General features: G+C 42.0%; 1 protein-coding gene across 2 annotated transcripts in view; it reads right to left on the reverse strand.

Moving 5' to 3' along the window:
• Window positions 1-594: 594 nt before the first annotated feature.
• LOC115151914 (potassium voltage-gated channel subfamily G member 4) overlaps window positions 595-13,802 on the reverse strand; it is a 28,790-nt gene continuing 15,582 nt past the window's right edge. For both annotated transcript variants that reach the window (XM_029696256.1, XM_029696257.1), the window contains exon 3: window positions 595-2,055. In XM_029696256.1, the coding sequence (XP_029552116.1) occupies window positions 1,186-2,055 (870 nt within the window). In that variant the 3' untranslated portion in view covers window positions 595-1,185. The remainder of the gene's footprint in view (window positions 2,056-13,802) is intronic.

Genomic DNA, 13,802 nt, shown 5'->3' on the forward strand with positions numbered 1-13,802 from the left:
ACAATAACCTTGGTAGTGACACTTCTTAAAAATACATGAAGATTTACCAACTTGATCAATAATTTTCTCCAAAATATTTGCAAACATGTTGTAGAGGGTACAATCCCATGACCTGGTGATATTTGTAGGGGTGTGGGTTAAGACACATTCATTATTTTAATGTGTGTCTTTCGGTAGTGACATCAAAAGGTGGGACAGCATTTTTTGGAGATAGATGTTTAAAAATAAACAACATGACTAGTTAACTATGTTTCAGCCTAATAATAACAACTGAAGATAACAACTGAAGAATATTGTTAAAACAATCACAAAATCATGAATTGCTTTATATTCAAACATTAAGTTTATGAGTTAGGGTTTGGGACAGCCACAACTCAATAGAAATAGGTGTATAATTTAACAATATGTTTGTTATTGCCTTGGATTTAATTAGAACATATCTAATATAGAACATATCTAATATAAATAAATGGCCTATGTTTGGATACTTAATTATTATTTTTTATCGTTTTTTGGGGGTGGAACTGCAATTTATACCACTTCTGTAGAATCACCCATATACCTTCCCAGAAAGACAAAACAACGACAACTGCGTAGTTGAGATCACTTGTGTTTTTATTTAGAGCCTTACAAAGTTAATTCTACACACATGGCTCTCTTTCTCAAGCAGATTATAAAAGCTCTATGATCACTGCTTGTCGAAGCGTGCGGTGGCAAATAACTCCATCTCCGTGACTCCAAACACTCAAGCAGCCAAATCCAGGGTAGTCTGTGTGTATCTTTGCATTTGTTGCAGCTAAAGAGAGAGGATTTATCCAGCACGGGAGAGTCAGAACCATCCAGTATGATATCTGAGGTCTTTTAAGTACAGCTTTTAAAGCCTCTCAAAAATAAAATCACTTGAGCTCAGTACAGATGTCTAGGGTAGACAGGTGGCTACGGCTTCCATTTGTCCTTCTGGACCTTCTGATCTCAGACAGAGATTGAAACTAAAATGAAAACAAGTATGTGGTGAGTGAACTACGCAATATTGTCGAAGAGAGAAAGACAGCAATGGAGAGAAAAAAATTACTTTGGATTGGATATTTTACTGCATCATCTATTAAGTCTATGATGAGTGAGCCTGCTGAGGCCTCCCTGTCCCCAGTGTGTGGGCCCCGGGCCAGGTGAGGCCTGTTTGACTGTCTAAAAGGCTCCTGCTGGCAGCCTGGGGCTGTGGCTACGCTGGTTAGCCTCAACACCATTCTCCAGCAAGGACAGGGACTCCAGAGAACGAGTGCTCTCAGTGTCTGGACACATGTGGCGCAGCCCTGGGGGCGGGAAGTCCTCGCTCCCCTCCTGGCCCTCCCCGCTGGCTGCCGCTAAGGCCGCTGCCGCCGCACACTCCTCCTTAAACAGGCGGTCATGCTCCCGCTTGAGATCCTGGTAGCTCTTAGAGAACATGTGGAAGATAGAGGTGGCAGGGAAGGCCATGATTAGGATGCCACTCAGAATGCTGCTCAGCGCCACCACCTGGCCCGGGATGCTACGTGGCACCATGTCTCCGTAGCCCACCGTCGTCATGGAGATGATGGCCCACCAATAGGAGGCAGGGATACTGCTGAAGTCCTCGACTCCGGTCAGCTCACTCTCAGCCAGGTGGACCAGCGGGGAGAAGAGGGTGACGGCCACACACAGAAAGAGCAGCAGCAGGCCAAACTCTCTGGTGCTCCTCCTCACCGTTAGGCCCAGAGTCTGCAGGCCCAGAGAGTGACGGGCCAGCCTCATCACATACAGGATCCTTAGGGCCCTCAGGATCCGCAGCACCAGGCCTAGCTTGTCCAGGTAGCTTGTCCCTCCGGCCTTCTCATGGTCCATGGCCGGGTCATCCTCATCCACCACCAGGGACACATAGTAGGGCAGGATGGCCATGGCGTCAATGACGTTGAGGGGCCCACGTATGAATTCCAGCTTGCTGCGAGCCTGGATGAAGCGCAGGATCCACTCAAGGGAGAACCAGGCCACACACACTGTCTCCACAATGAACATATTGCGACACTTCTGAGAACACTCACCCTGTGACACAGAGAGAGAGAGAGAGAAAGAGAGAGTTTGGGGGGAAGGGGGGGAAGGGGGGGATGAGAGAGAGAGGAGAGGGGACGGAGAGGGAGAATTAGAAAAACAGAGAGAGGAGTAGGTAGAAAGTGGTCAAGAGGAAGAAAGAGAGAAGGACACACAAGGGGAGGGACAGATATCAGTGGGTTAGATAACCATCTAGTAATTAATATATCAGCTTACACCTACTCTACATGCTACACTGATAGATAAGTGGGAAGCAATCAATTCATTAGGCAAGGTCAAAGATTAATTCGACACACTCTGAACACAAACACAAAAGACAAACAGGCCAGAATTCCCTTTAACTGCCTTGAGAGGGGCAGGTAATTAAACACTCATAGTCCAGTAAAAATACTATCCCCAGCCAGCGACACCGATCTCTCGCAGATCACAGACACAGACACACAGACACAGACACACTCCTCTGTTCCTCTCTCCTATCAGCCCCTGATCTCATCCCTTACTCCCTCCCTAGCTGTCTTCCATTCCTCTTCCTCTTTCCCTCTCTCTCCCACCGTCCCACACTCACACACACACACACACACTTTCCTTGTCTCATCCCTCACACAAACACCTTCTCTGTCTCATTTATCACCCCCCTCCCCAACATTCTCCTTCTCACACCTCTTGCCCTAATTTCTCTCTCTCTCTCAATTCAATTTCAATTTAAGGGGGCTTTATTGGTATGGAAAACATATGTTAACATTGCCAAAGCAAGTGAAATAGATAATAAACCAAAATAAAATAAACAAAAAAAATAACAGTAAACATTACACACACAAAAGTTCAAAAAGAATAAAGACATTTCAAATGTTATATTATGTGCAAATAGTTAAAGTACAAAAGGGAAAATAAATAAACATAAATATGGGTTGTATTTACAATGGTGTTTGTTCTTCACTGGTTGCGATTTTCTTGTGGCAACAGGTCACAAATCTTGCTGCTGTGATGGCACACTGTGGTATTTCATCCAATAGATATGGGAGTTTATCAAAATTGGGTTTGTTTTCGAATTCTTTGTGGGTCTGTGTAATCTTAGGGAAATATGTGTATCTAATTAAGTATTCTGCCTCTGTGCACTCTCTGTTTAGGGCCAAATAGCATTCTAGTTTGCTCTGTTTTTTTGTTAATTCTTTACAATGTGTCAAGTAATTATGCTTTTGTTTTCTCATGATTTGGTTGTGTCTAATTGTGTTGCTGTCCTGGGGCTCTGTGGGGTCTGTTTGTGTTTGTGAACAGAGCCCCAGGACCAGCGTGCTTAGGGGGCTCTTCTCCAGGTTCATCTCTCTGTAGGTGATGGCTTTGTTAAGGAAGGTTTCGGAATCGCTTCCTTTTAGGTTGTTGTAGAATTTAAGGGCTCTTTTCTGGATTTGATAATTAGCCGGTATCGGCCTAATTCTGCTCTGCATGCATTATTTGGTGTTTTACGTTGTACACACATTTTGCTGAATTCTTCCTGCAGAGTATCAATTTGGTGTTTGTCCCATTTTGTAAATTCTTGGTTGGTGAGCGGACCCCAGACCTCACAACAATAAAGGGAAATGGGTTCTATAACTGATTCAAGTATTCTTTGCCAGATCCTAATTGGTATGTTGAATTTTATGTTAGTTTTGATGGCATAGGCCTTTCTTGCCTTGTCTCTCAGATCGTTCACAGCTTTGTGGAAGTTACCTGTGGCGCTGATGTTTAGGGCGAAGTATATATATAGTTTCTCTCTCTCTCTCTGTCTCAGAGCGGAGGTCTAGGGGCTCTACTCAATGTATTTATTTATTTTTCATTTAACCTCTATTTAACTAGGCAAGTCAGTTAAGAACAAATTCTTATTTACAATGACGGCCTAGGAACAGTGGGTTAACTGCCTTGTTCAGGGGCAGAATGACAGATTTTTACCTTGTCAGCTCGGGGATTCAATCTAGCAACCTTTCGGTTACTGGCCCAACTCTCTAACCACTAGGCTACCTGCCGCCCACGCTGAAGCGTTACAGATTGTGCAATATCAATTTAAAGGTAATTTCCGATTGAGCTGACATATGCAGCGTTTGCCGTAAATGCAGTCTCCGCTAACATGGGAACATTGCCTTTAAATTTCAATCACGTTGTGATACGGCGCTAAAAAGGTCATATTGTATATTTGCATGTTTCCAATTTATGATGCATTTCTGTTGTATGTGTGTTTGCCATTAAAACCCTTTCAGGCCTGTGTACCCCCTCTACGGGCCAATGGAGAATACAATTAAAAGGCATGCATGCTCCAAGGCCTACTGGGAGGGACTGGAATGGTGTAAAGTCAAGTGTAAAGTCAGTGTTATCTTCCTGTGTGTCTCCTGCCTTCCTTAGTCAGGGCAGTGGTGGTAGAGTCAGGGCTGCTCTAACCCATGGCCTGCTGTAGGGTTATTGGCCTCTGTGTAGAGATGTTAGTCACTGTCCCTCCAGCTGTCACAGGCTATCATGCATTTGGCCACTGGAGGGGAGATTTGTCCTTCTCTCTGTAGGACTTTACCTTTCCTCCACGACAGGGATCTGGGAATATTTCATACACTATAGGGACCTGGGAATCTTTCCTCCGCTACAGGGATCTGGGAATCTTTCCTCCACTACAGCGATCTGGGAATCTTTCCTCCGCTACAGGGATCTGGGAATATTTCCTCCACTACAGGGATCTGGGAATAATACCTACACGATAGGGACCTGGGAATCTTTTCCCACACTACTTGGATCTGGGGAATCTTTCCTCTAGTACAGGGATCTGGGAATATTTCCTACACTACAGGGATCTGGGAATATTTTCTACACTACAGAGATCTGGGAATATTTCCTCTAGTATGGGGATCTGGGAATATTTCCTACACTACAGGGATCTGGCAATATTTTCTACACTACAGAGATCTGGGAATATTTCCTCTAGTACAGGGATCTGGGAATCTTTCTTCACTAATGGAACTTTAACCTTTACTCTTCCTTTCCCTTATTCAGTCCATCTCTTGCCCATTTCTTAACCCTCTCGGACTTGTCTACCTTATAATGTCAAATCAAATCACATTTTATTTGTCACGTTTTGCTAACAACAGGTGAAGACTAACAGTGAAATGCTGACTTATGGTCTCTTCCATAAGTAAGCATAAGTAAGAATAAATACACAATGAGTAACGATAACTTGGCTATATACAGTACACAGGGTACCAGTAGCAAGTTGATTTGCAGGGGTATGAGGTAAATGAGGTAGATATGTACATATAGGTAGGGGTAAAGGGGTAGGGGTAAAGGTACAGTAGGGGTAAAGTGATAAGGTATAGGTAGGGGTAGAGTGGTAGGGGTAAAGGTACAGTAGGGGTAAAGTGATAAAGTATAGGTAGGGGTAAAGTGATAAGTGATAGGTTGAGGTAAAGTGATAAGGCGACAGGATAGATAATAAGCAGTAGCAACAGCGTTTGTGATGAGTCAAAAGAGTTAGTGCAAAGGGGGGTCAATGCAGATAGTCTTGGTAGCTATTTGGTGAACTATTTAGCAGTCTTATGGCTTGGGGATACTTTTGGTACCAGAAATGGTGCATCGGTACCACTTGCCATGCGGTAGAAAAGAGAACAGTCCATGACCTGGGTGGCTGGAGTCTTTGACAATTTCTAGGGCCTTCCTCTGACCCCCTGGTATAGAAGTCCTGGGTGGCAGGTACAGTAGCTCGGCCCCAGTGATGTACCGGGCCGTATACATTACCCTCTGTAGCACCTTGCGGTCGGATGCCAAGCAGTTGCCATACCAAGCAGGGATGCAGCCAGTCAAGATGCTCTCAATGGTGCAGCTGTAGAACTTTTTGAGGATCTGATGACCTCTACCTCTATCCATTTAGAGAGCTGACCTGAGCTGAGAGGTAAATCTGCCTTGCACTCTGGGACATTGAGCACATTAAGGCAGAGTGCCACTCTCCCACTCATCTGTATAATGGTTCATTTCTCACAGCTAATGCACTCCCTCTGACCTTATCTTACTGACTTGTTCTGTACCAAATGTCAATGACGTTTCATTTCAACAGCAGCAGTCAATTCAACGCGGCTGCTGCCAAAGTGCCTCTGACTGGAAAACACATCATCATGATCACTATTGAAAAATTCCAAAGTCGGAATGTGACAAGTAGAGTGACGGAATAGAATAATAGAAAATAGTAAATGAGAGTAACATACTGTACAACCAACAGCTGCAACTGAATAATATTGCCTGCCATGTACGACACCTTACTTATCTACCCTCAGAAAGGGTTAGCAACATTCTCAGAGATGCTTCTAACAGAATAGCAGTGGAGTTATCACTCAATGGCACCCCAATTACTAGAGTGAAATTTGTCTACACATTTGCAAGGCTTTGGTTCAAAACCTAAACAATTATTAAGCTGAATAATTAAAATCAGCTGCCATTCACTTTTGAAACATCTGACGGTAAGAGAGAGGGAGAGAATTCTGACCATGTTCAATGCATGTTTTTAAGCCATTAATGAAGGGATACTTCGGGATATTGGTAATGAAGCCCTTCATCTACTTCCCCAAAGTCAGATGAACTCATGGATACAATTTAGCATGCTAGCAGTTACCATAGACATCCAGTCATTGCGCTAAAGCTAGCTAGCAATTGCGCTAAAGCTAGTTAGCAACTTCCTTCAAACTGCACGCAGAGACATTAAAATGGTATCCACGAGTTAACTCTCAGGAAGTAGATACAGGTCTTCATTGCCACAATCCTGAGGTATCCTGTTAAGCAAAAGAGAGATGATGAATTAGATCCTTTGTTTACATGGCTATAGAGAATACGGTATAGAGTGAGGAGAATAAAATAGGATAATAAACTGAGATGTTCTCTCCTCTGCTTGGTGGACTCTTCCTTAAACATAGCATGTAGCCCAAGCATAAACAGACACTGTTCTGCTCAGACACCACCTCTCCTATCATGCCTTCACAGCATATATCTACAGTGCCTTCAGAAAGTATTCACACGACTTGACCTTTTCCAAAATGTTGTTGTATAACAGAATTTATTTTAAATTGATTAAATTGAGATTGTATCACTGATCTACACACAATACCCCATAATGTCAAAGTGGAATTATATTTTTAGAAATGTTTAAAAATTAATAAAAAATTACAAGATGAAATGTCTTGGGTCAATAAGTATTCAACCGTTTTGTTATGGCGAGCCTAAATAAGTTCAGGAGTAAAAATGTGCTTAACCAGTCACAAAATAAGTTACATGGACTGTGTGGTTTGCAAAGAATGGTTTGCAAAGAAGGCAAGAGGTTCGCAAAAGCAGACATTAAATATCCCTTTGAGCATGTTGCAGTTATTAGTGTTATTAATTACACTTTGGATCATGTAGGCTGTCATTGTAAATAATAATATGTTCTCAACTGACCTAAATAAAAGTTAAATAAAATAAAATAAATGTATCAATACACCCAGTCACTACAAAGATACAGGCACCCTTTCTGACTCAGTTGCCAGAGAGAAAGGAAACCGCTCAGGGATTTCACCATGAACCCAATGGTTATTTTAATACAGTTACAGAGTTTCATGTCTGTGATAGGAGATAACGGACGATGGATCAACAACATTGTAGTTACTCCACAATACTAATAAAATATTCCAAAATATGCATCCTGCTTGCAATAAGGCACTAAAGTAATACTGCAAAAAATGTGGCAAAAAAACCCAAACTTTTTGTCCTGAATACAAAGCGTTATGTTTGGGGCATCACTGAGTACACATCACTGAGTACCACATATTTTCAAGCATTTTCCTTGCCCTAGTCAGGATAAAAAGAAACGGAATAGCCAAGCACTGGGAGACAAATTCACCTTTCAGCAGGAAAATAACCTAAAACACAAGGACAAATATACACTGGAGTTGCTTACTAAGATGACATTGATTGTAACTGGGTGGCCTAGTTACAGCTTGAAAATCTATGGCAAGACTTGAAAATGGCTGTCTAGCGATGATCAACAACCAACTTGACAGAGATGGAATAATGTTTTAAAGAATAATGTGCAAATATTGTACAATCCAGGTGTGCACAGCTTTTAGAGACTTACTCAGAAAGACTCACAGCTGTAATCACTGCCAAAGGTGATTCTAAAATTTACAGTATTGACTCAATACTTATCTTATTAAGATATATTAGTGTTTTATTTTCCATTCGTTTTTTTATTTATTTGTAGACTTGAACTTCCACTTTGACATTTTGTGTAGATCGTTGACATTTAAAAAAAAAATTAAATCAATTTGAATTGACTTTGTAACACAACAATGTGGAAAAAGTCAAGGGGTGAGAATACTTTCTGAAGGCACTGCTTTAGGGCTCTATTCAATCTGTATCGCTGAAGTTCAGATTGAATAAAGCCCCTAGTGTTTATAGTCTCTGGTACGTGCCTTAGCTGATTCAGTTCTAGGTGCTGAGATTAGTGTTTATAGCGTTGTGTGAAACTATGCACATTTCGCTGTGAAGGACCAACTCTTCACACAGAGGCAATAACAATAGAGCTCTAAAAACAGTCAAGTGTCCTTTTCACAGTCAAGACTCCCACAGACTCATTAGCCTGGGAAAGAGAAGCTTAAGTACTGTAATAGTGAAAACTCCTTTTGTGGTATTGATCTTGTGATTGCCCATGTAGTAGATTTACTGTATGATTTTGTCCTTCTCTCTCGCTCTGTCACTTGTCTTCAGGTACTTCAGACGTGCTGCAGCTCTAACAAGGATATGGATCCGGATGAACTCCATTACTATCAAATCAAATGAAATTGAATTGGTCACACACATATTTAGCAGATGTTATTCCGGGTGTAGTGAAATGCTTGTGTTCCTAGCTCCAACAGTGTAGTAATATCTAGCAGTTCACAACAATACACACTAATCTAAAAGTAAAATAATGGAATTAAGAAATATATAAATATTAGATTGAGCAATGTCGGAGTGGCATTAACTAAAATACAGTAGAATAGAATACAGTATATACATATTAGATGAGTAAACCAGTATGTACACATTATATAAACATTATTAAAGTGGCTATTGTTCCATTATTCAAGTGGCCAGTGATTCCAAGTCTATGTACAGTATATAGGGCAGGAGCAAAATGTTGTTTTGTCTGCTATTATAACTGTATGTGTCTATGGCTGCGTACATACAGTATGTGAATGTGAGTTCATTATGTGGATAGATTGTCAAAGAGCTGTGTGTGTGTGTGTGTGTTTGCGCGAGCGCACATGCGAGTGTGTGTGTGCGGATGCGTTCGTGCATTTATTTCTGTGTGCATTTCTGTGTGCGTTTCTATGCAGAGAGACACTGAGGAACAAGAGGTAGCTCCTCTTATTGAAGTTAGACTGCAATATAAATAAGTGAAGCCAGTAAAAAGGGCCAGCAGCACAGAGGATAGATCACAAACCAGGAGCTGCTGCTCTGTCTTAGAAGGTCTATAATTTGGCTTTTCCCTCTACTGTCTTTCACTAGCCTCCATCTTCCTGCCTCTGCGACTTTACCTCTTCCTTTCCCGCATTACTATATCTCTCTCTCATTCTTTCTCCCTGTCTCTCTTTACATTCCTTCTCATATCAGCAGTGAGCTGCCAGGCTGCCAGGCCTGGATCATCTCTATAACTACCCCACTGGATCATCATGCTGGATCATCTCTATAACTACCCCACTCTCCAGCTGCCTCTGGGCCTCCGGCACAGCAAAGGACACATTTTTGAGAGGAGCGGGAGAAAACCAGAAAGATTCAGTTCAAAACTATATTCAGTTCATCCATCATGTTTACCTTCAACAGGACTTTCATCATACTGTGCACCAATGGACACATATTTCACTGTGACCTTGTGCTCACTTTTCAAGCTCTGAAGCACAAAGGGGAGCGGGGGTTTGGATGCCCTAATGTCTCATCATGTCCCCACTCGTCTGTTCACTTCCTGGGGTAGCATAACACACAGGGAAAACTACAGCCAGATGCCAAACTGTTACATGACCACTAACTCACTTGTGACCACTAACTCACTCAGATTCAAACATAACTCACATACTGAGAGATAGGCACACACACACACACACACACACACACACACACACACACACAAATAGTCCCAAATCTTTAATCTTTATAATCCAGTCTTGACGCAGGGTACACTAGATGAGGCAGACAAACACACTAATGCCTCTACTTTCCTGATACTGTAGTGTAGACTTTGAGGTGCCAGCTACATATGGGTGGTGTTAACCTGGAGCGGAGCTTATAGTAACCCAGCCTAACAGGCATTTATCTCAATATCTCTGGTTGGGCAGGCTGGCTCCCACAGGAGAGAACAGCTTTCACACTAACAGCCCTTTGTGTCTTAATGGAGGAGAAAAATGGTGCGCTCAGGGTGAGAAGAAGGATGAGTGAATGGATAAAGATGAGGTGACATGGAAAGCATGTGGTCCCGTCACACATCATAACTCTCTATTTCTGCCATGGCATGCAGCAGTAGTAACAGCAGTAGCAACAGCAGTAGCAGGCGCCTTATCTGACTGAACCATCTGTTCTCTTTTTTATGTACCTTAAATAGAAACACACTTCTAGAACGGAGTTATGTCTTTTAACACAAAAAACAAACACTCATAGGCTCAACAGGCACATAGATTTTTTTCTTCAACACACGCACACAGACACACACTTACACATACTCGCGCATACTCTCTGTCCCCACTGGGGCATTGGGGTGCCCTGCTCGCAGAGAGATGAGGCACTTGGTTGCGGTCTAGCTCCCGGCATAATGGGATTCTGATGTGCTGCTCTGGTTCGCTGGGGACAGCAGCACTGCAGGGGGCTTCCTGAGTGCTGTTGACTATGGTCCGGGGGAGAGATGGAGACACATGGGGAACAACTCTCTCACAGTCTCCCCTACAGGTCTCACTGAACACAGAGGAACAACATCTGTCTGGGCCGGGCTTGGGCGTCCACATGACCAGGGAAGCCTTCAAACCACAGTACATCCACTATTAATTCTACTGTAGTGTCCATCTGTGTATGACAGCTTGTCTGCAAAAATATGTGATGTGCTGTATATTAACAGATTAAAGTAAACTCATACTACTTTTATGCTCTATCTAAACGCAACTTGACAACCATACAGCACATTAACACACTGAATGTATGACCAGATAGGCAGTAATATCCATAATAGTCCTTCCTTATAGAAATAAGTCATCCCACAACTTCAGCTCTGTCTATCTCCACGGTACCTCATTCCTCCATACCTCTATGACACTTCACAGCTCTATAGAGAGCTAAATCCCCTGTTCCAGCTCCATCTCAGCTCTGAAGCCCAGACATGCAGACACTGACCAGGCCTGAGTGCCTCGGTGTGTGTGTGTGTGTGTGTGTGTGTGTGTGTGTGTGTGTGTGTGTGTGTGTGTGTGTGTGTGTGTGTGTGTGTGTGACTCATAAGAGAGACTCATAAACACCTCTGTAGAAGAGAGGTATATTGGGTCAGCCACAGATATGTTTACTTTATCCTGTCTCAACAGTCCCATCCACCAGTCTAGTCTGCTTGACTCCCACATCCCAGCCCGGCACATAGCTCCAAACGCTTAATAAATGGGTTATAACACCACCCTGTCTGATCATGAAAATAGCTCCTAACGCTTAATAAATGGGTTATAACACCACCCTGTCTGATCATGAAAACAGCTACAAACACTTTATAAATTGGTTGTAACACCACCCTGTCTGATCATGAAAATAGCTCCTAACACTTAATACATGGGTTGTAACACCACCCTGTCTGATCATGAAAATAGCTCCTAACACTTAATACATGGGTTGTAACACCACCCTGTCTGATCATGAAAATAGCTCCTAACATTTAATACATGGGTTGTAACACCATCCTGTCTGATCATGAAAATAGCTCCTAACATTTAATACATGGGTTGTAACACCATCCTGTCTGATCATGAAAATAGCTCCTAACACTTAATAAATGGGTTATAACACCATCCCTGTCTCTCACACTCAAGTCTATAACTTAATCAGAGGGTGACTGTGAGAGTGCTCTAATGCAGGTGATAGTAGGCTGTTTCTGACTAGAGACAGTCTTTAACATTTCATCAGCTCTGCAGGAAGGGAGAGATGCAGGGCTGGTTTACACTGGCCTCCTGATTAATGCCCTGGGAGTGATGCTGCCCTGAGACGGAGGCTATTAAACAGCACATAGAATCCACTCAAATATACTGCAAAAAATCTAATAAGAACATAAAACCACCATTCAATTACTCCCCCAGTCTGAGTCTCTGAATTAAAAGAGGAGCATATTTGAAAAACTTTTCTTGGCGCCACAGGGCAGCACAGTTAGAAGACATGAATCAGAGAGAAATATTGTACTGTACACACGCTGTGTTGCAAAAGTAAATGTTTTCCTCTGCAATGTCTGAAAACCCCATCTTCTGACAGAATAAACAACGTGTTTCAGAAAAAGCCAATAGCTGTCTGACATATGAAAGAAGCTTTTTACATAGCTTGTTATGATAATTCAAAACATTCCAACATAATCTGACAGTGTGGGAGTGAATCAACATTTGCGTTGAGGGGGTCAGAGTATGGTAAAGCATTCTTGCCCTGTGGGTGTTGTTGGGGTTTAGCTTTTTTTATTTATCTGCTGTGGCCTCCCTCAGAGTTTACACAGCCACACCCTTACTCTCTTTACATTTATTATTTAGTCATTTAGCAGACGCTCTTATCCAGAGCGACTTACAGTAGTGAATGCATACATTCCATACATATATATATATTTTTTTCCTGTGCTGGCCCCCCGTGGGAATCGAACCCACAACCCTGGTGTTGCAAACACCATGCTCTACCAACTGAGCTACAGGGAAGGCTACAGGGAAGGCTACAGGGAAGGCTTTACTCTCGATACATTTATACACTACGCATTTGTATTTCATAACTACATCAGGAATTGCTCGCCTTATCCTTAGTCTTACTATATTGCCTGAGGTACCAACAGATCAAAATGAAATGATATGTTGGAACATACTCTCTAAGAGAAACTGTAAGGATTTACTAACAGCAAAAAGCTATTCTGCAATGTATGCCTCCAAACCATTTACTGTGCATGTAATTACTGTATATATAGTTACTGCACATTTAGTTACTGTACATATAGTTACTGTATATATACTTACTGCACATCGTTAATGTACATATAGTTACTGTACATGTAGTTACTGTGCATTTAGTTACTGTACATATAGTTAATGTACATGTGGTTACTGTACATATAGTTACTGTACAAATAGTTACTGCACATATAGTTACTGTACATGTAGTTACTGTACAAATAGTTACTGCACATGTAGTTACTGCGCATATCGTTACTGTACAAATATTTAATGTACATGTAGTTACTGTACATAGTGTTACTGTACATATAGTTACTGGACATATAGTTAATGTACATATAGTTCCTGTACATATACAGTGCCTTCAGAAAGTACTCACACCCCTTTACTTTTTTCACATTTTGTTGTGTTACAGCCTGAATTAAACATTTATTAAATTGAGATTGTGTCTCACTGATCTACACACAATACCCCATAATTGTCACGCCCTGGCCATAGAGAGGTTTTTGTTCTCTATTTTGGTTAGGCCAGGGTGTGACTAGAGTGGGCATTCTATGTTCCGTTTTCTATGTTTTG

Source organism: Salmo trutta, chromosome 17 (genome assembly GCF_901001165.1).
Source record: "Salmo trutta chromosome 17, fSalTru1.1, whole genome shotgun sequence".
Taxonomy (NCBI): Eukaryota; Metazoa; Chordata; class Actinopteri; order Salmoniformes; family Salmonidae; genus Salmo; species Salmo trutta.